The sequence below is a fragment of the Bos indicus genome, chromosome 25 (assembly GCF_029378745.1).
Source record: "Bos indicus isolate NIAB-ARS_2022 breed Sahiwal x Tharparkar chromosome 25, NIAB-ARS_B.indTharparkar_mat_pri_1.0, whole genome shotgun sequence".
In the NCBI taxonomy this organism is placed as follows: domain Eukaryota; kingdom Metazoa; phylum Chordata; class Mammalia; order Artiodactyla; family Bovidae; genus Bos; species Bos indicus.
This window is the reverse complement of record NC_091784.1, coordinates 29057225-29081089: the sequence shown is the minus strand read 5'-3', so window position 1 is coordinate 29081089 and position 23865 is coordinate 29057225. Positions and strand designations below refer to the sequence as shown.

General features: G+C 40.9%; 1 protein-coding gene across 4 annotated transcripts in view; it reads right to left on the bottom strand.

The window, feature by feature from the left end:
- The window catches only part of CRCP (CGRP receptor component), a 58353-nt gene that overhangs the window by 18918 nt on the left and 15570 nt on the right, over positions 1–23865 (bottom strand). For 3 of the 4 annotated variants that reach the window (XM_070779980.1, XM_070779981.1, XM_019987666.2), the window contains 3 exons: positions 14759–14795; positions 10821–10919; positions 9423–9517 (listed from right to left, as the gene is read on the bottom strand). In XM_070779980.1, coding sequence (XP_070636081.1) covers positions 9423–9517; positions 10821–10919; positions 14759–14795 — 231 coding nt within the window. Of the gene's footprint in view, positions 1–9422; positions 9518–10820; positions 10920–14758; positions 14796–15223; positions 23805–23865 lie in introns of those variants that run through there. The other variant, XM_019987669.2, reaches the window with a different exon arrangement.

The following is a 23865-nucleotide window of genomic DNA, read 5'->3' as shown; positions in this document are numbered from 1 at the left end:
CGAGTTTGGTCTAGAACTAGAGAAAAAGATTAGAGCCGGCTTTATTATGAAGGAGTATGCAAAACCAGGATAGTGGATATCACAGTCCAGAGGCCAGCTGCAGAGGAAATGAAGACCCACGGCAGCCACCGTCAAGCACCTCTACTCACGGGGCTGGGGGAAGGCCGCAAAGGAGAAAGGAAAAGTCCAGGACAGAGGGTATCACCAATAGTGTCAAATGCTGAAGAGAGGACAGTAGGTTGACAGTAGAGAAGTCACTGGATTTGCCAAAAAGGAGGGCACCGGTGGCCTGGTCAGGCAGTTCAGCGGAATGATAGTGAAGGCGACAACTGGACTGTGAGGACTGGGGAGTAACTGGAGGAAGTTCCTTTTCCTTTGTAAAGCAATTATCATCCCTTTATTCAAATCTTCCAAATAGTCTTTGGTCTACACTTTTAGTATAAAAACCCCACAAGATGTGCACCACAGTACAGCTGGAGACATACAACACAAGTTCCACGACAGTCAAACATAACATGCAGACAGCACAAAACTTAGGTGAACTGGAGTTATAAGATAAAGCAAAATCCAATTTTGGAAAACAAAAATTAAAAGATTAAGGATCCCAAAATATTCTTAGCCCTAATGAGCTTTCACTGGACTCAAGTCATTTTGGAGGGAGGCATTCACAATATGACCCCATTAACCCAGCTTAGGAATTCTTGGGAGCCATGAGCGGCCGCACCAGGCACTCCGACAATAAATGGTAACCAGTTTGTGATTTGAAAATTCTAAAAGTTTGGCTCTAAATTAATTTCGCTCTAAAGTCACCAGGCTTTTGAAAGGCACCTTCTGTGTCGCCCTCATATTTTAAACTGTTTTCAGTATGGTTTATGTTGATATGCTTTGATATCAGACAGAGCTCCATTTTTCTGGCACCAAAGCAAATCTGGGTTTGGTTCATGTATATGGAGAGTCTCTGAAGAGGGTCCAAAGGCACTCTCCACGTCTGTCTAAGGAGATCCAAAGTAGAAGTAGTGGAGTAGGTGCTAAGGGCACAGAGCGGGTCTCAGAGGATCCTTGTGAAAGACTAGGTAAAAGATGACAAAGGGAACTTCCCTAGCAGTCCAGTGGTTAAAAACCTGCCCAGTCAATGAGGGGTACACAGGTTCGAGCCCTGGTCAAGAAAGATTCCACATGACGCAGGGCAACTAAGCCCATGCTCTGCAAAATGAGAAGCCCAAGCACCTAGAGAGGAGCCCCCACTCACCACAACCAGAGACAGCCCGTGTGCAGCAACGCAGACCCAGTGCAGCCAGAAATATATAAGTTTTAAGAAATGACCAGTAGGAGAAGTGCAAGGAGAGAAGGAAATGGGTCTGACTGCTTTCTGTCCTGCACCACAGAGTCAATGGAGACTGCTCGGAGGGAACATTAGACTCGGGTGAAGGGTGGGATTAGAGCAAAGGGTGGAAAGGAAAAGGCAGGCAACCAGTATGTTTCATTCATAACAAGCAACATAAATAAAAATAAATCAAAGACTTACAGGAGATTAAAGATAAATCAGAATAATCTGGCGACTTTAATTAGAAGATTGAAGTCCTCTGCAAACCTAATGTCATGTGTTATGACTAAAAGCAAACACCAGTATGGTACAGTATTACTCCAGAGGAACTAAAGGCAGATCCTGAGGGCTGCTTCAGCCACATTCATTTTATGAACAAGTACCTCCTTCACATCAACCTTCAGGGAGGTACTGCCACCACAACACACACGGTTCCTTATTAAGTTTGAAAAGTGACTTAAAGTTTGGGCACCAGAAAGATATCGCAACAACACGTGTCTAAACCACAACTGCAGGTTAACACGACTAAAGAAGTTATATTATAAGAAGCTATGTGATGTCTTTGCTGGCACAGAGGTGGCCTTGGTTCCTCACCAGATGGTGGAACCACCCTCTGAGCCACCCATGGAGAAACTTCCCTTCTACTGAATTACAAGAACCCAGGCTCCCTTCAGGACTGCAAGCTGAGCAGCACGGGGCGGATGCTCTGGCAGTGGAGGAGGAACGTTGCCAGCAGTAGCCTCAGTATCGAATCTGGCACCTGAATGATACCCTCCTCTCACCGGCACTAAGCCATGGGACTCTGGAACCTAAAGGGCCAACAGTCACAGACTAGGCCACAGGCAGATACCACGAGGTGCCAGGAAAAGCAGCGGACACAGCAGGGACTGTGGCAGCCCCTGGTGTCCTGACCTGCTGCGAGGTCAGAGACCTCACAGCAGGCAGGTCAGGCAGTCAAACCCACCAAGCAAGTTCTCTGCTCTGCACCCCAGGAGCTGAGCCCAGCTGAAGTTAAGTCACAGGACCACATGTACTGCAGGACCATTTTGGGGGATGGAGGGTCCAAACATTCCCCCTGACTTCAGAGGCTCATTTTTATCGTCTCTACTTTCTCTCCTTCATTTAATTCACTGCACTTTAGCTCCTGCCCCAAATGATCACCAAAACTGTTCTCATTTAGGGGCCCAGAGTGCCCCACACTGATCACTCTAGAGGGCTTCTCTGCCCTGCCCTGTCTCTGGAACACTGCTGGTCACTCCCTCCTTAAAACGACCTGCCCTTGCAGCCTCCGCAGACCATTCTTCCCTGATTCACCTAGCTTTCTATTCCCTCGTCTCTTTACAGGTTTCCTCTTCTGCTTGCCTCCGTGGCATTCCTGTGGTGCCATCTTTCATCCCTACAGAGTTCTTCATCCAAACCTCACAATCTCATCTGCCGTTACAGGTTAGAACTAAGAAATTCATGTCTTCATGTAGTGAGAGCCGATCTCCAGACCTCTGTAACCAACTGCCACCTAAACACCCCAGACACACCTCAAACTCAACCTATCCCAAAGCAATCTGACTACCTTTCCCAACAAATCAGTTCCTCTCTCCATACTTCTCATCTTGGTGAAGAGCCAAATACACAGGCCAGAATCATCCTCGACTCTTCCCTCTCACCCACTGCCCATATTAAGACACTAAGAATTAATTCTATTTCTTTCGAGGTATCTGTCCCCAGCCCCGCCCTCACCATTTCTACAAGCCACTTCAATTCTTCTTGGCTAAAGGGCAAAGGCCTGTCCTCAAGCGTCTGCCACTTTTTCAGTCTACCTTCATTCTTACAAATAAAGTACCTTTTAAAAGATGAAAATCTGGTCATCTCATTATCCTGCTTCTAATCTTCCCACTGTCCGCACAGTTTATAAACTTTCTTCGTTCAACCTTCAGAACCCACGGACATCTGCTGTTTGTCAGTCTCTCTAGGTTCAAATGCCTTCATGTCCCCCAAGCACTCATATTCCAATTAAATGACACTGCAAACATTACACAGGAACTACTTCCTGATTCCAGGCTCTAGCATATCATGTTCCCTCTGCTTAGAAAGCATGTGCTCACTTATATCTGGCTGACTATTACCTTATATGAAAACCCAGTGTCACCTCCCACAGGCAAAATGATACACTCAAATTCTGACACTTCAGTGTCTCTCTGCTATGTCCCCACTGCCCTAGCACTTACACTGTAGCTATTCATCTTTGTATCCCTACTAAGACAAACCTAGCATGAGATAAACATGAGTTGAAAAACAAAGAGCTAGAGTAGCAATGACTTGCAGGAGACGTTCCAGAGACAACTGTTCGCACAGTGGGGAAACAAGGGGCGAGACTCCAGGCTCTCTAAGCAGAGTAACCACATTCCAGATGTTAGTGAAACCTGCACCCATCTATCTACTCTGAGCTGTGCTGCCTCCAGATTACTCTTGGACTTTGACACCCAAAGTCAAATAAAACACGGTTCCTATCAAACCCTCAAGAACTTTAGCAGTGGAGGTTTTTAAGCAAATTAATGGAGCTCCAGTTTGTATTACTAGAACCGGGTCACTGAGGGGCTATTATCTTGAATCTCCTCTTCCTGAGAAAAGGATAAGAAAAACTCTAGCAGGGGATATTCAGAAAAAAGAATTAAAGAGCATTTCAGCAGTTTCTGTCACACACTTGATTCCTGTCTTAAAATGCACTGGCTAGCACAAGTGATCCAGGTCTTGATAGTACGTGGCAAGCAGCCCCCTGAGTCATAAGGCACTGAGGCCAGATGAATTCCAATGGGCTGCAAATAAAGTTTGCCTGCTTCCAGAGGAGCCAGACCCAGCTACAGTGAAAGGCCCTGCAGCCCCCTCTACTGGTTGTTTTCAGAACAACACTGCCTGGAGCAAGGCAGATACCTGCAAGGGTATCTGTTAGAGCCCTGGCATGTTCATGTGTCTCGGGAAACAACCTTTAATGAAAAGTAGGCACATATGTGGGGAAGATCAGAGAGAGACTGTGCATGCCTAGGGAAAGAGGTACACTCAGAAAAGGTACACTGAGAAGACCTTGAGTTTATACCTCAAGCTGATTCTCAGCACAGAAACAGCCCACTATAATACAAAAATAGTAAACAATAAACAAAAGTCAGAAAGCCTAAGGAAAAGGAAGAAAATCTGATTTTGAGCTATGATTTTATTAGATCAAACATCCAGTTTTCAACAAAGAACTCACAAGGTAAACAAAGAAACAAGTATAGCCCATGCAAATACATAAACAAATTAACTGTCTCTGAAAAAAATTAATGGTCTCTGAAAAAAACCCGATAGAAAGTCTACTAGACAAAGGCTTTAAAACAACCATCTCAAAAATAAGTAAAACATTAAAGATGCTCCAAGAATTAAAAGATGTGGAGAAAGTCAAGAAAACAATGCATGAACAAAATGGAAATATCAATAAAGAGACAGAAAGAAACAAAAAGAAATTCTGGAGCTGCAAAGCACATTGACTAACATGAAAATGACTAGAGGGATTCAAAGGCAGATCTGAACAGGCCAAACAAAGAATCAGTAAACTTGAACAGAAAAAAGGATTAAAGAGAAGTGAATAAAGCCTAAGGGGTTGGTGGAACACCATGTGATGAACCAACATATACATTTTGAGAGTCCCAAAAGGGACTACATGACCATCAAGAGACGAATGGTTAAAGAAGATATGGCGTGTATACTGCTACTGCTAAGTCACTTCAGTCGTGTCAGACTCTGTGTGACCCCATAGACGGCAGCCCACCAGGATCCCCCATCCCTGGGATTCTCCAGGCAAGAACACTGGAGTGGGTTGCCATTTCCTTCTCCAATGCATGAAAGTGAAAAGTGAAAGTGAAGTCGCTCAGTCGTGTCTGACCCTCAGCGACCCTGTGGATTGCAGCCTACCAGGCTCCTCCATCCATGGGATTTTCCAGGCAGGAGTACTAGAGTGGGGTGCCATGGCGTGTATACACACACACAAACACACATATACAATATGGAATATTACTCAGCCATAAAAAAGAACACATACCATTTGCAACAACATGGATGGACCTACAGATTATCACACTGAGAGAGTCAGTTCCTAGGCAGGTTGATAGGGAGTCTAGGGGTCCCCAAGGAGAGAGGGGTCTGGAATTCTCAAGGAGGAAGAAAGGACAAACTTTTTTTTCTTTCTCCACATTCCTTAGGATTATATAACAATAATGTATCCTGCCTAAGGACAGTCTTTGGATTCAACCTTGTTATCTTAAAATGTTAATTATGGGAGTAGACCTGGTCTTTACAAGGATGTATCCTGCCTGAGGACAGTGTTATCTTAAAATGTAAATTATGGGAGTAGGTCTGATGAGGTCTTTACAACCTCCAGACATTCTTTGGATTATATAACCTCATTGTTAACACTAGCAAGCAGGTATTCTTTCTGCCCCCTCTGATGCCTATGTCAGAAGCTTTCTCTATCTCCTTTATACTTTAATAAAACTTTATTACACAAAAGCTCTGAGCGATCAAGCCTCGTCTCTGGCCCCGGATTGAATTCTTCTCCTCCGGGAGCCAAGAATCCTGGTGCCTTCGCGTGATTCAACAACCCTTCAACACTAAGTGAAGTAAGTCAAAGACAAATGTATTATATCACATGTGGAATCTTAAAAAAAAAAAGGCCCCAAATAAACTTATTTACAAAACAGAAAAAGACTCAGACACAGAAGACAAACTTATAATTACCAAAGGAAGGGAAGGGTAAATTAGGAATTTGGGATTAAGAGATACACATTCACTATATATAAAACAAATAAACAACAAGGACCTCTAACACAGCACAGGGATCTATATTCAGTATCTTGCAATAACCTATAATGAAAAAGAATTAAAAAATATATATATATATGGATAACTCGATCAATATGCCATACGCCTGAAAGTAACACAACACTGTACATCAACCCTGCTGCTGCTGCTGAGTCGCTTCAGTCGTGTCCCACTCTGTGCGACCCCACAGACGCCAGAACACAAGGCTCCCCCGCCCCTGGGATTCTCCAGGCAAGAACACTGGAGTGGGTTGCCATTTCCTCCTCCAATGCATGAAAGTGAAAAGTGAAAGTGAAGTTGCTCAGTCGTGTCCGACTTTTCACAACCCCATGGACTGCAGCCCACCAGGCTCCTCCGTCCATGGGATTTTCTAGGCAAGAGTACTGGAGTGGGGTGCTATTGCCTTCTCTGCTACATCAACCATACTTCGGTGTAAAACTTACTTTGTCTTTAAAAAACAACAACAATAAAAACAAAGCCTTAGGAATATGCAGAAAAATTATCAGAGTTCTAACAGTTGCATCTTTGGAGTTCTGGAATGAAAGGAGGAAGAGACTTGGGGCAGAAAAAAATGTTTAAAGAAATAGTGGTCCAAAACTTCACAAACTGGGGTAAGAAATACAAATTTACATAACCAAGAAGTTCAGCAGATAAACTTTAAAAAAAATCATAATCAAATCCTTCAAAGACCAAATATAAAGAAAAGTATTAAAAGCAGTCACAGGACTTCTTTTTTAAACTAACATCTTTCAAGAGCTGAAAGAAAAGATCACTCAACCCCTTGAAACTATCCTTTCAAAATGAAAGAATATATATAACACTCCCATTTGAACCAAAACTAAGAAAATTGTAGCCAGCAGGCCTGTTCTAAAAGAAGTGCTAGTAGAAGCTCTTTAGGCTGAAGTAAATGCTAAAAAGTAAACATGAACAGGAATGAATGATGAAAAGAAATAGTAAAATTCTAAGTAAACACGAAAGACTATTTTTGTCCTCTTAACATTCTTTAAAATATGTATTGGGTTGGCCAAAAAGTTCGCTCAGGGTCTCCCATAACATCTTACGAAAAACTGGAACTAACCTTCTGGCCTACCCAATAGTGTTGATGAGGATGTGAAGAAATAAGAACCCTGTGCATTGCCTGTGGGAATGTAAAATGGAGCAGCCACTAGGGAAAACAGTATGGTAGTTTCTCAAAAAATGAAAAATACAGTTATCCTAAGATCTAGCAATTTGGCTTCTGGGTATATACTCAAAAGAACTGAATGCTGAATCTCCAAGAGGTATTTATACACTTGTGTTCACAGCAGTACCATTATGCATAACAGCCAAAAGGCAGACATCACCCAAATATATACACTAATGGATAAATGAATAAACAAAATGTCACACACACATAAGATGGGACAGTATGCAGCCTCCAAAAGGACACCCTGACACACTCTACAGCATTAATGAGCCCTGAAGACGTTATAAATGAAATAACCAGAAAGACGTTATAAATGAAATAACCAGAAGACGTTATAAATGAAATAACCAGAAAGAACAAATAACGTAGCCAAAGTCAGAGATACAAAGCAGACTGGTGGTTACCAGAGGGAGAAGGGAGGATGGGGACTCATTGTTTAATGGGTATATGGTTTTAGTTTGGCATGATGAAAACCTATCCTTTGGATGGATGGCAGAGATGATTGTACAACTGACTCTATCTAATGCCACTAAACTGCACACTTATAAATGGTTAGAAATAGGGCTTCCCTGGTGGTCCAGTGGTTAAGAATCCACCTGCCGATGCAGAGGACATGGGTTTGATCCATGGAGCAGAAAGATCCCACATGTCTCAGGGCAACTAAGCACAGGTGCCACGATTACTGAGCCGAGCCCATGAACCTAGAGCAACAAGAGAAGCCGCCGCGATGAGAAGCCCACACCCAACTAGAAAGCAGGCCCTGCTCACCGCAGCTCAAAAAAGCCCGTGCACAGCAACAAAGACCCCGCACAGCCAAAAACAAACAAATGTTTTTTAAAAATGGCTAAAATAAAAATACCACAATATTAAAAAATATTCAGATTTTGTAAAAAGACATATACTGTACGATTCTATTTATACGAGGTATTAAGTGTAGTCAAATTCATACAAACAGAACGGTGGTGTCAGGGGCTAGGTTAAGTAGGAAATGGGGAGTTGTTTAATTGGTATAGTTTGTTTTACAAGATTAAACAGTTCTGGATGTTGACTGCACAACAGTGTGAATACTATAAGTGAACTTTAGACTTAAAAGTGGTTGAAATGGTACATTTTATGTTATGTTTATCACAAAAGTAAAACTATAAATAAACATACATAAACACATACAGGCACACATTTGAAAAGATTTGTCTTCATAGAGAAGAGAAGCAAGGGAGAAGGGCACTAGTTTACTGACAATGCACCAGCCGTGTGCCTGAAACAATACCAAATGTTGCCTCCAAAAGAAGATTTCTGATTATTCTGAATGAATGACAAATGCCTTTTTTGGATTTATCAGCTGTGTTATTAATTCTAAAAGACCAGGGTTAGTTTTTTCTCATGGAAACTCTTGCTCTAATTCTTAATGACGCTTTTAATTTCTACAAACTTAACTTGAGGTTAAAGCGTCTGCCTGGAATTCAGGAGACCCAGGTTCAATCCCTGGGTCGGGAAGATCCCCTGGAGAAGGAAATGGCAACCCACTCCAGTACTCTTGCCTGGAGAATCCCATGGAGGGAGGAGCCTGGTAGGCTACAGTCCATGGGGTCCCAAAGAGTTGGACACGACTGAGCGACTTCACTCACTCACTCACTCAAACTGAACTTATTCAGGAAAGTCATCAAGAAAGTAACTGGGCACAAGAAGAGCAAACAGAGTATTATCAAGCCATTTTTGCCCCACAAATGTCAAATGACTTAATTCACCAACTTGATCAAAAGCTCGTAATTTATAAATCCTATTTTTCAACCAATTTAGTCTGAATGTTGAGAAGAGGTTAAGGGACAGATTTGGGGGAGATTTTTTGAGATTAAAAAGCCCACTGTGTTCTATTTCTGGCCCTAGAAGGATCCCAGGGTGGAAGTCTCAGTTGTCTCATATACAATCCTAGGATCCTACTGTAAAAGAGCACTGCGTATTGATTAAAACCCAACTAAATATAAACACACAGTTGCAAACGATGACTTTTGCAAGCTATCATTTTCATTGTGTGTCAGTCTTTCCCCACTTAAGACTATTTTTACTTACTTGGTCAACTTGTGGCTTTTCATTGCTGTCAGAAATTCTCTCACAATCTCAGGACTCTGGTGCTTACATGGTGTTTTTGATATGTATTTTAATGTCTACGGAAAAAAAAGAAAAAGCAAGCGTTAGACAAATAGCTCTGAATGAACTATAGACATTAAAGAGATGAACTATATAAAGTAAAAGAACATGACTGATAAATGATTCTAGGATTCTAAACACATAATTAAATGAACAAAATCAGATAGGAAGGAATGATGACAAAAGTGTTAAATCCCTTATTTTCCTTAAAAGAGATTATGATGATTTAAGGCAAGTTTTTTAATGTCTTTGAAAAGATAAATTAGAAGACAATTAAATCCAAATCTTTATAAAACAAAACGAAAACTGAAAGCAAATAAATAACAAGAAAAAATAAATTAAAATGACAGATACAAAATCAAACATATAACAGCTTAAATGCTCTTTTTTAAGAACAAAGCATAAGAATGGGAGAGAATGCAACAAACTATCAATTAGATATTAAGATTATAAATTACTTTTAATACTTTCTTTATACATTTTGGTACTTTCTAAGTTTTCTACCATAAAAAAGTATCACTTCCGCTGTAATAAAGAATTTGTTTTTGCCAAAATAGATGATCTGGCCTTTGCCCTCTGCTTCCAGGCGGTAGTCTTCATACGCTTGGAACATTACACCTAATAGGAGCGTGTTTGTCTGGGAGCATGACGTCCTACTGGATAGTCTTAACAGTAAGACTGAGAGTAGGGGCTTTGGGTCATGCCATATCAACTGACCTGGAGGCTGACATGAACTACACAGGCAATCAATCAATCAATCATGCCTAGGTAACGGAGTCCCAGTAAAAACTGGACACCAAAACTTGGTGGAGCTTCCTTGGTTGAAAATGTTCTGAGTGTATTAACACACACTGACTTCGAGAGAAGCATGTTCTAACTCCACATTAGAGAACAAAGGAAGCTCTGCCTATGATATTTCTCCTGGCACCTGCCCCAACTGCTTCGTCCCTAGGCCAATTTTAATCTTTATCTTTTCCTTGTGATAACCTGTAACTGTGAATATAATAGCTTTTAGCAAGATCTATGAGTACTTTCAGTGAATTATTGAACCTGAGGGTTCTCTTGGGGCGCTCTGACTTGCAATTGGTATTAGAAGTGAGGGAAGGTTTTTTATTATTCCCTCCTGTAAACTTTGCAGTTGGCCAACACTTGCAATTGCCCAAACTCTTTCCACTTCTATAAACAGAATAAAAACGGAGTTACAGTAAAACTTCTCAAATCAGATAATGGATAGTCAAGATTCGGTGGCCAGTCAGCAGCAAGATACACCAAGCCCCTTTAACAGTAGTTTGGATAGACCCTCTGGAAACCTAGACTTACTTCATATGTGATAGTATTCAAGTTCTGTTGCCCAGAACTGTGTTTATTCTTTCCACTTTCTTTACGCTGCTCTTTCAAGTCAGTTAGTAACTGGAACACCTAGGAAGAGATATACAAAAAATTTTCATAGATAAGTTTGAGAAATGTATCTATTCCAAGGTCAATGATCTTGAAGGATAAATAGAACATCTCTTTCTTCTCATAAACCCTCCTCCAAACTCTTGCATTAGAGCAAATGAATCCAAAAAGCATTTGACTTTTTAAAGATGTTATTTTATCTAAGTCAAACAGTATAAATTCATTTGTTTACATAAGCTATTTCAAGTGTTTCCTATCAATATAAACCATAAAACTCTAAACAAAGTGGGTATAGTGGAAACGTACCTCAACACAGTAAAGGCCATACATGATAAGCCCAGAGCCAACACTGCACACAACAGTGCAAAGCAAAAAGCTTCTCCTCTTAAGATCAGGAATAAGACAAGGATGCCCACTCTTGCCTCTTTTATTCAACTTAGTACTGGAAGACCTAGACAGGGCAATCAGTCAAGATAAGAAATAAAAGGCATCCAAAGGGATGTAAAGAAGAATTAAAACTGTCACTATTTGCACATTACATGGTATTATTTACAGAAACTCCTAAAGACTCCACCAAAAAACTGTTAGAATTAAGAAATGAACTCAGTAAAGTTGCAAGATACAAGGCCAACATACAGAAATCTGCTGTGTTTCTATACACTAATTAAAAAAAAAAAATTCCAATCATTATAATTGTAACAAAAAAGACAAAACACCTTGGAAAAAATTTAACCAATGAGGCAAAAGACCTGTCCAGTGGAACCTATAAGACACTGATAAAAGAAAAAGTCAAGACACAAATAAATGCTCGTGGATTGGAAGAATATTGTTAAAGTGTTTGTACTACCCAAAGCAAACCAGATTCAGTATAATTCCTATCAAAATTCCAATTGCACATTTCACAGAAAAAGAACAACCCTAAAATTTGTATGGACCACTAAAGACCCAGAATAGAGCCATCTTGAAAAAGAACAACAAAGCTAGAGGCATCACACTCCCCAATTTCAAACTATATTACAAAGCTATAGTAATCAAAACAGCACAGTACTGGCCTAAAAGAGATGCAGAGATTAATGGGACAGAATAGAGTCCAGATATAAACCCACACATACACAGCTAACAACTGATGAAAAAAGAGCCAAGAATATACAATGGGGAAAGGATAGTCTCAATAAACGGTGTTGGGAAAACTGGACAGCCATATGGAAAAGAATGGAACTAGATCACTACATAAACCATACACAAAAATTAACTCAAAATGGATTAAAGACTTGATGGAAGATCTGAAACCATAAAACTCCCAGAAGAAAACACAGGCAGCAAGCGCCTTGACACTGGTCTTGGCAATGAATTTTCGGATTCAACACCAAAAGCTAAGGCAACAAAGGCAACAATCAACGAGTGGGACGACATCAAACTAAAAAGCTGCTGCGCAGCAGAGGAGTTCATCAACAGAGTGCAGCCTACTGAACGGGAGGAAATGTCTGCAAATTATTAGCTGATAAGGGGTTAATATCCAAAATATGTAAATTCCTACAACTCAAAAGCAAAAAACCAAATAATCCAATTTTAAAATGGGCATTTTCTCAAAGAATACATACAGATGGCCAACAGGTCCACAAAAAGATGTTCAACATCACTAATCATGAGGGAAATGCAAATCAAAACCACAATGAGATTATCACCTCACACCTGTTACAACAGCTATTATCAAAAAGTCAAGAAATAAGTACTGGTGAGGATATAAAGAAAAGGAAGCCATTGCATACGATGGCTGGGAATGTTAACTGGTGCATCCGCTACGGAAAACAGGGAAGGATTATCAAACAATTAAAAACAGAACTACCGTATGAGTCAGTAATTCCACTTCTGGATAATTATCCAAAGAAAACAAAAACACTAATTTGAAAGGATATATGAAGCATTATTTATAATACCCAAGGTAAGGAAATAACCTAAAGTGCCCATTTACAGATGAATGGATAAAGAAAATGTGGCATATGCGTGTGTGTGCACATGTGTATGTATATATATATACATATATATATATTTATACACACACATATACACACATACATGCACACAGAGGAATATTATTCAGTCATAAAAAATGGAATCTTGCCAACTGCAACATGAATGGAATTTGAGGGCATTATGCTCAGTAAAATAAAGCAGAGAAAGATAAATACTCTATGATCTTACTTACATGTGGAATCTTAAAAACAACACAAAACCAAAATCCAAGCTCACAGACATAAAGAATAGATGCATGCGAGAGACAGCAGGGAGGGTGACAGAACGGATGAAAGTGTTCAGATGTCACAAACTTCCAATTATAAAAGAAAACCATGGGGATATAACGTACAGCATGGCAACTCTAGTTAATACTGTACTGCATATCTGAAAGTTGCTAAGACAGTAAATCTTAAAAAGTTCTCATCACAAGAAAAAAAAAATTATGTGACTATGATTTTAATTAATTACTTATTGTGGAAATCATCTTGCAGTATACACAAATATCAAATCATTATGTCATACGCCTGAAACTAATATAACATATTTGATTATACCTGAATTAAAAAAATTTTTCCGACAACAAATTAAAAAAAAAAAAAAAGATGTTGCTTCTTCTCCAATATGAAAATCTATTTTATTTCTGGAAAAGAAAAATTATGAGGCAAGTGATAAAAGTGGTTTACCAAAAAAAGGGGGGAGGAGGGACAGAAATGCTATAGAACTTTAGAAGTAAACTTTTCCCACAAGGAAGAAACATGTCTATTAGTGCTAAGAAGGGTCAGGAGGAAATCTCTCTCCTATTTTGGAGATTATACCAGAAAATTGTGAGAAGCACAGTATCACGACATAGTAACGACTAGATACAATGCAACCGTCCCCTGCCTGTCGGTCCTTTCAGATATAGTGGCTTGAGACCCCATTAATGCAACGTTCACAAATGGATAAAACGCTAAACACCTTGTCCAGAGGCCTAACAGACAAGGAGATTTCTAAAAGCCAATGGCTTGACCATCTCCTTCCTGTTATGACTAGAACCCATTTAAGATGAACCTTTAGGAAGGAAAGAATACGGCCCACTGTGTTAATTCTACTACCTTCTACATATATCACACAATGAAGACTTAAATCTCCTCTAAGTCTTCCTGAGTTTAGACCCTGACCTAAGAAAAATTGACAAACATATGAATTGTTCTTGCTATACCCAGAGTTAATCTATCAGATGGTTTTGCTATTACCAAACAACACCCAGGTATAATAGAAAGTAAGCAGAAATAATGGTCTATCTCCCCTCTCACCAACCTTTTTCCTTCCTTCCTTTCTTTCCCCAGCAACCCAACCCTCAAGCCCCCAAATTCCAAATCTGTTGCTGCTGCTAAGTCGCTTCAGTCTGGTGAGTCAACTAAACTCTCACTTCCAAAATGAAGGTGTTAATACCTATGAGACCATTATGAGGATCAAAATAATAACTTACAAAAGCATTTTACAGCTAAAGAGTGTTAATTTGGAAAAGGCACACATTTTTTAATAGAAAATTTTTACAAACAGAAACAGTTCCAAAATAGATACTTCCATCCTATGAAGGCATCCCAAATGAAGATCTAAAATCTCTAGCATTTGGAGATGGTTGCCTACATGAGCTAGAGCCTTCTCAGGTTTCCTGAATTACTGTGTGTGATTTACCAAGCTAAGAGCATTCCAAAGTCCACCAGATGGTGCCATCTCTCTTATTTTAAATGGGAAATCCAAATGAATTCAGTCATTTCTAACCAAAACTAATTCAGCAGCCTTCAGAAGCAGAGGGCAAACAATCAGAGAGGAAAACACAACAGTGCAAAGCAATTTACCTCATAGTTACTGAGCAGTGCAGCATTGGCATCCTTCCTGCAAAACAAAGAGAACTGTCATTAGTCTGGGTTCCTATCCCTCTGTGGGAACAAAATATATAAAATAATCCCTCTGTTAAGATTCAGTAGTCCAGTTCAGAAACTTGGGGACTACAACCCCCAAATTGAGAAATGTCCTAAATCTCACTGGTTTAGCTGGCGATGCAAATTCAGAGCAAATTCTCCTCTTTAAAACTGAGGTATATCACAAACCCATTATCAGGTAGGTTACTAAGATACTCTACTTATCCATGGTCCAAGTAGGCAGAAGTTAAAGAGAAGTCAGACATCAAGAGGAAGTTAGTAGTAGGAAGAACCCGTGGGCCAAACCACAGGAGTAGGGGGATGGCAATAAACAGAGGGTGCTAGTATTAGCTGGAGAAACAGAGTGCCGCCTCATCCCACAGCTATGCCCCTCTCCAGCACCTCTGCCTTCCACCAGCTGTCGACATTTTGGGCAGCTAAGTTTTCCTGCTGGATCACCAGAAATGAGACCCTTAACACTAACATCACTCCTGGAAATCCCAGCAATGTCAGGAATCCTGCCAGATTGGCACAAAACTCCCAAGGTGTTTATCTTCACTGTCAACTCAACAGGCAGAGTTCACGTGTACAGCAGTGGTCAAAACCCTGACCCCTGTGCAACAGTCAAGGCAAAATGTCACTTTCACGTATGAATGAGCGCAGCAGCGTAACTTGCATTAAATGACCACTGATCCATTCTACAGTATCGCATCAAAAAGTACATACTGTTCTTAACGGTCTATAGTAAGAATGCAATTTTATTAGTAACAATTAAGAATTCAGTTTTGACCTACTGTATAGCACAGGGAACTATATTCAATATCTTATAATAATCTATAATGGAAAAGAATCTGAAAAAGAATATATATGTATGTATCGCTGAATCACTTTGCTGTATACCTGAAACACTGTAAATCAACTCTACTTCAATTTCCAAAAAACACAGTTTTGAAATCAGACAAATCTGGGTTCATGTTCCAGCTCTGCCACTTACCTGAGTTTTAATGAGTTAATTACCACGCCCTAAGCATCCCCATATAAAACAAAAAGTGAAGATAAACTAGTACTCAGAAGTGTAGCCTGGATTCTAAATCCAGCTCCATCCTCCATTAGATATGTGAATTTGGGCAAGTTATCGAACCCTTCTGTGCTTACATTTCCTCATCTATAACATGTCAATTATAGTACCAACCTCCTAAGATTTTTATAGGATTGAGCTGAAACATGTGAAGTACCTGGAACACAGTAAGGACTCAATAAACACCATCTATTACCACTTGTGCCTGTGCTACCACCACCACCTCTTCCTACTTCAAAAAGCTGTTCTGAGGATGAAAGGAAAACACAAATTTTAAAAGTGTAACAGCCGGTGGTTTACTAGGATTGCCCTAAAGGAAAGCTGTAAGACATCATTTCACTTTAATTCTCACTAAGAAGCCTGTGATGTACGAGCTATTATGATTCTTCCTCATAGATGATGAAACAGGGGCAAAGATTAAAAACTGTGCTCAAGGGCACACAGTAAAAAAGAAAAAACTGAAGTGGACAATAACTATGGGATTGTAAAAAATAAAACTGGATGGAGATCAGTAACACAGAATCAACTCACCGAGGAGTTTGTATTTGACATAATGTGCAACAAAAATTACTGTCTGTTCTTAAACTAGGAGAGGGGCTGTAAGGTGAAAACCAGGACACAAAGTTTCAAAAACATGGGCGGTTTCCCCAGTCAATAAATAAAGCAAAACAAGCAAGAAGTTGACACAGCATTCAGCCGAGACCTTAGGTCATCACACAGTGCTGTCAGCACCGTAATCAAAAAAGCACAAGGCTTACCAAAGGTTACCAGTCATTCAACAGAGAGCCAGGATTTCATCAAGTGAGGCATTGCGCAAATGACAATGGCATTTAGGTCACAGAGAATATATTTAAAAGGAACCTGACACAGGAAGGATAATGCATAATTAGGGGCCATGACAAGGTTCATTTAAAACTGGAAATGACAAATCAAGCCACATGTCATCCTTGACTACTTAATCAGGAAGTCAGCCCAAGAGCCCTCTTATGATCTCTGCTTGAAATTGAATTACAATTCCCTGTGTGCCGTAACATTCAGGGGTACCAAAACAGCCCTTCCTGGAACAGGGTGGTGAGGAATTACAAATGCTGTTCTTTCTCAAGGCCAGTGGATGCATCCCAGGTACCACCATGACAAGTTCATCTCCAAGTCCCAGCCCCTCCTCAGTCATGCAGACTATTCTAGGCCCTGGGAAATCTGTCCTGGCTGTTCAAGTACTGCCCCACTGCCCAACCATGCTGTTAACTGAGAGAATCCTGGGAACGTCTCCTGCCTTTTCTAGAGTCCGTATACAAAGGATAGGCGCTCCCTTCCAGGTATATTGTCATGAACCTGTGTTTTGGGGCCAGGAGAACAATGGATCTTACTGCATCTTGCACTCTGATGGGCACAGCTAATTTATCCACTGATATTTTATTAGGAAGATATTAATATATATATATATTTTTTTACCCAGCTAAATACTAATGGAGTAAATGCAAAAAATTCTAGGCATTCCTTCATTCAATAAAATATAGGGCTTCCCTGGTGGTCCATGGTTAAAATTCTGCAATTTCATTGCAGGAGGCACAAGTCTGATCCCTGGTCAGGGAAGTTTCACATGCTGATTGGTGTGGAAACACAACAACAAAAAAATCAATGAATACAGTGTGTTTTTACTAAGTCCTAAATGAGTAGTGTGTATTGCGGAAATTTTTTTTTAATGCAGCTTTTATCCTGAAGAAGTTACTGTAACCACCACCAACTGGCAGGCTGCTGAGAACAGGATATGGTGAGATTTGAGAAACATCTTAATCGAGTTATCTAACTCAACAGCACCAATAATGATGATGTGATGCACTGAGAAGGAAACATGCCTTATAGCAATCCAGTCCAAAAATGGCTCATTTAAACCTAGTTAAGAGGATATAATCAGACAAATGCAACCTGAGGAACCTTCTTCAAATCCATTGGCCCAGATTCTTCAAATATCACTATCATTTGTCCTGATACCAATGTCACAAAAAGAGGCTAGGAAACTGTCTTAGAGTGAAGGAGGTTAAAGAACCCTGGCAACAAAGGCAATGTGTGATTCTTGACTGGATCCTAATACAGTGTTTCCTAAATCTAGCTAAAACATTATTAAGACAACTGATGAAATTTTAATATAGATTGCATTTTAATAATAGTGGTTATATAAGCACTAGGGATCCCTGGTGGCCTAGATAGTAAAGCGTCTGCCTACAATGCTGGAGACCCAGGTTCGATCCCTGGGTTGGGAAGATCCCCTGGAGGAGGAAAGGGCAACCCACTCCAGTACTCTTGCCTGGGAAATCCCATGGACGGAGGAGCCTGGTTGGCTACTGTCCATGGGGTCACAAAGAGTCGGACACAACTGAGCGACTTCACTATCACTATATAAGCACTAAATTCCCCAAGTATGATGATGGTATTACAGATACATAGGAAAATGCCTTTTTAAGACTGATAACATGACACAGCTATAATTCTCAAATAGTTCAGTAGAGAGTGAGAGAGTGTGAGAGTGAGAAGTGTGTGTGTGTGTAGAGAAAATGCATGCATGCCTACATGGTGACTCTAGGTAAAGGACATACAGGTACTTGTGATGCTCTTCTTGCAACTGCTACATGGGTTTAACATTTCTCAAGGTAAAAACTTGAGAAAAATGGAGATGTAAAACTAAACAATTCCAGGTTTTTTAAAAAAGACATCAGTATAACTTGTAATTAAGGACCCTCTCTTCCAATTTTTTTTTCCTTCATACTCTCTTGTAGGACTTAGAATAGTACTGATATTACTTATATTTAAAGTAAATATTCCAAGTGAATTTTAAAGACTGTGTGAATCTATACTTACAAGAGGGCAGTCATTTAAGCTCCTTAGCTGACTTGCTATTTGAAATTTAACCTGTAAAATCTGCTTAACTTGCTGAATCAATTTAATGGACACAAACAACTACTGGAAAACCAAATTCTGAATAAACAGGACAAAACGATCTACTGACAGACTTTCCTTCGAGGCACACACGCACAAAGAAGTCCAAGCAAACAGTGCCTAGTTACTGTCACGCAGTCAACTCTTATGAACACAATGACGAACGGAATTGCTCAAATCTATGTTACTGATTGAAGTCCTGTTCGGAAAAGCTAAACTCTGCTCCAAGAAAACTGAGCAACCTTCAAAGTCAATGAACAAGTTAAAGTGTAGCATGCACTTGGGAGCCAGCAAACAAAGTATCCTCTTTCCAGCCCTGTTCCTGACCTGCTGTAGGACCTGTTAGCTAATGTCTCTAAACATCAGTATTTCCAGTTGAAAGATGAAGGAAATTCTGACACTCTTTCAAAAAGATGATACAGAAGAAAGTCCATTTTTCCTAACTCTGTATCTTAACTTCAAGAATAACAGGATGAACACAAAGTCTTCCAGGCATATAAATAACCCAGAGGCATTAGACAAAGTCAGTCAAACAACAAATACCTCATGCATACAAATACTTAATCTTGCTATGAATATTTGGTATCCTTTCATCTGACGTGATGGTGAAAACGTTTTCATTTTTCAACTCTCCCTTTCAACCAAATAAAGCATAAATATTCCTTAACCTTAAAAAACTTCTAGTGTATATTATACGTATCATTCATATACACTAGGTAGTTAGGAAAAAAAAGTGAAAACTCACGGGACTCTTCCATCCGTGCCTCCTCACTGCAGGTCCTAGGGCTGCCTGGCAGAGGTACAACACATGTGCCCTCTCAGAAACCCAGGGGTCTCCTGAAGATCCTGAGGACCACACTGTCCGAGATCACACCTCATGCTGGAGACCAGCCAAGACATGAAGTTAGGCGTTCAGACCATCCCATTCCAGGGGCCCTGCCATCCCCAAACCACACGCCTACCTCAGAAAACCTCATTTTCCCAAAACCGCTAGCCACAGAATTCTTGATTGATCAATGACTTCTTGGAAGAAGTGGGCAGGTTACTACCGGAGAAAAACTTCTTGACTGAAATCATTTCACTTTGGAAAATCAGAAAATTGATATGCTAAGCAATCAAGAAACTAGCTCATTAATTTATATTAATTTAACTTCTTAAACTACTGAAGTACTATTTATATTACTTCACTCAACAAGTACAGTTAGCCCTCTGTATCTGTGAAACCCACAGATACAAAACTAGTAAATACAGAAGGCTGACTATATTTGTCAAGGCCTACTGTATGCCAGGTGCAGTGCTAAGCGCTAGGTGAACACACACTGGTCCTGCCTTCACGGTACCTACACTCTCACGAGGAAGACAAAGCACCAGACAAACATACATCTATTATTGTAATTTGTAATTATTTAAGGGGAAAATAAACCAAGGTTCTATGAGAGACAAAAAGCAGGACTGACTTCAGATTTACCAAAGAGGAAAAACACTGAAAAAGGATACTCAACCTGAGATGTCAAAGAGGTAAGAAAAGGGCAGAACAGGAGGAAAAGTATACCAGGAAGAAGGAACAGCAGTGCAAAGCCCTGGAAGTAGCAAAGGGCTTGGAGGGTTACCCTAATTACTTGCCTACCAGTGGAAAGTGTGTGTGTGCAGGGGAGGGTATATGACAAGAGACCACGCTGGTGAGTGCGTGAGGTTAAACAGGGTCTTGTGGTCCTACTAAGAAATGCAGATATCCTCTAAGCACAACAGAAAAGCAAGGAAGGATTTTTACACAGAGAGTGATTTGATCTAATATTTTAATTCACTTTGGCTGCTGTGTGGAAACAGAATGGAGGGGGCAGGGCAAGCGTGAAAACCAAAGGCTATTGTTTAATCCGAACCAGAGAAGACTGACAACAAAATTAGCAGCGGGGACAGTGAAAAGTTACTGCGATCAAAATTCATTCTTAAGTTGGAGATGACCGGAGTGGCTGATGGACAGATTTAGCGGTGAGGAAACAGGGCTCAATTTCTGGTCAAGGCAAGTATACGGCTAAGAGAGAAGGGCTAGAAATACATTCTAGGGAATCATTTTCATATAGATGGGTAAAATGACCAGGGGAGAGAGTATGGCAAGTAAGGGTCCCAGGACTGAGCCCTAAAATGCTTCAACATTTAGAAGCCAAGCAAGGAAGGGGGTTCCAGGAAAGCAGACAGAGAAGTAGTCCTTGAGGCAGGAAGAAATCCAGAAGAGCATGTCACAAAGCCAAGAGTTTCTGTACCAATTACTGCCAAGGGATGGAGAGAAAGCTGAGGTCAGAAAATCAACTTCTGGGCTTGACAAGATAGGTAAATCTACATAAGACCCATTTCTGCAGACCAGTGAGGATGGAAACTCAAAGAATGACGGAAAGAAATAAAGAGTAAACGACACTTCTAAGAAGTTTTCTGGTGAAAGGAAGCAGAAAAGGAGCCACAGGTAGACAGGATGTGGGGACGGACAAGGAATTTTTTTCTACTCAGCAATTTTTACCTTTATTCATATGCATACCAAGTGTTAAGTTGGAAAACTCAGTGGCCACAGGACTGGAAAAGGTCAGTTTTCATTCCAATCCCAAAGAAGGGCAATGCCAAAGAATGTTCAAACTACTGCACAATTATACTCATTTTACATGCTAGCAAAGTAATGCTCAAAATTCTCCAAGCTAGGCTTCAACAGTACATGAACCCAAAACTCCCAGATGTTCAAGCTGGATTTAGAAAAGATCAAATTGCCAACATCCGCTGGATCATAGAAAAAGCAAGAGAATTAAAAAAAAAATCTACTTCTGCTTCACTGACTATGCTAAAGCCTTTGTGTGGATCATAAACTGTGGAAAATTCTTTAAGAGGTGGGAATACCAGACCACCTTACCTGCCTCCTGAGAAACCTGTATGCAGGTCAAGAAGCAACCATTAGAACTGGACATGGAACAACAGACTGGTTCAAACTTGGGAAAGGAGCACACCAAGGTTGTATATTGTCACCCTGCTTATTTAACTTATATGCAGAGTACATCTTGAGAAATGCCAGACTGGATGAAGCACAAGCTGGAATCAAGATTGCTAGGAGAAACATCAATAAACTCAGATATGCAGACACCACCCTTATGGCAGAAAGCAAACAAGAACTGAAGAGCCTCTTCATCTGGTCCCACCACTCCACGGCCATTTTTATGGCTCTTGATACAGGCGAGTCTTCAAAAGAACTGAATCAAGTTATATTATCATCAGTAGTGTGTGAGAATTACTACCCCCGCCCCCTGGTCTGGCCATACTTTTAGTATTTTTAAAAAAGTGTGTGTGTGAAATGAAGTCTCAGTGTCGCTCACTCATAAATTACTCCAGGTCACCATCTAGCCCTTTTCACCTGTCGATGCCTGCCTTGGCTTCCCAACTGAGTCACAGCGAGGCGACCAGTACTGCCTCCATCCATTGGCAGAGTTTAGTAAGACAAGGGATCTTTTTTTAAGACAGATAAATTAAAACAGGTTTGTATGCTGACAGGAAATGCTTAGTGAAGAGGGAAAAACTGATAATGGGTTGAACTAGAGTAATATATGTGCATGTTTTTTCAAGTTTCATATGAAACCCCATTAGTGGATTGCACGGAGAAGGCAATGGCACCCCACTCCAGTACTCTTGCCTGGAAAATCCTATGGATGGAGGAGTCTGATAGGCTGCAATCCATGGGGTCGCTAAGAGTTGGACATGACTGACAGACTTCACTTTCACTTTTCATTTTTCACTTTCATGCATTGGAGAAGGAAATGGCAACCCACTCCAGTGTTCTTGCCTGGAGAATCCCAGGGACGGAGGAGCCTGGTGGGCTGCCGTCTATGGGATCGCACAGAGTCGGTCACGACTGAAGCGACTTAGCAGCAGCAGCAGTGGATTGCAAAATCAATTTAGTGGGTTAACATTCTATTTTAATAAAAGAGAAGAGAGTATCAGAGTGTATGGTATTGTCTTAGGAAGCTTTCATTTACATATAGCTACTGTGCTTTTTTTTAAGCCTGAAAAACACTAGTACATGTAGACATTAAACACGAGGCACAAAAACATAAAGGAAAATATAAGTATTAATCAGTGCCAAAGAAAACACAATATGCGGATGACTATAAGTTAACGTAAAGGAAATCAACCCTGAATACTCATTGGAAGGACTGATGCTGAAGCTAACGCTCCAATACTTCGGCCACCTGATGTGAAGAACCGACTCTTTCAAAAAGACCCGGATACTGAAAAAGACTGAAGGCAGGAGAAGGGGACACAGAGGACGAAGTGGTAGGATAGCATCACCGACTCAATGGACATGAGTTTGAGCAAACGCCGGGAGATGGTGATGGGCAGGGAAACCTGGCGTGCTGCAGTCCACTGCGTTGCAAAGAGTCGGATACGACCGAGCGACTAAACAACAAAGTAAGTTGTCAACCATGGAAAAATTCATTACACAATAGGCGCAAAAACTTCCATTTGCACGAGTAACAATGAGCAGACACGGAAAAGGCTGTGCGGAGTTAAAATTGTTAGAATGGCTTTTACCCTCCACACACACACACACACACACACAAACACGGCTAAATACACAAACTTCCCATCAAACTCGGAGAGCACTTCTTCTGACTAAGGCCTCCCCAGGAGCCCACGGCCCCTAAACAAAGCTCCACCCCAGAATTTACCCATCTTTCCTCCTGGTACCTCTAGGCTGGACCCAGGGCTTTCTACCTCAGTCCCGGTTCCGACACTGAGCCTAGCTCCCCACGGTGACCCCTGCAACAAGAGTGAGTGGATGAGGGAGGGAACAGGCACTTAAAGGCAGCTGGGCCAACTTGCACGCCGCCCCGCGACCTGGGCACGCGGTGGGAGTGGGCACGAAGGTCAGCGGGCCAGAGCGGGAGCCCCTTCCTTCCAGCGCGCCGCGACGAGAGGTCGCCCCAGGCCCCCGTCTGCCGGCTCCCAGGGCCGAGACGTCCCGAGCTGTGAGCGTCGGCCCAAAGCCCGCTACACGCCC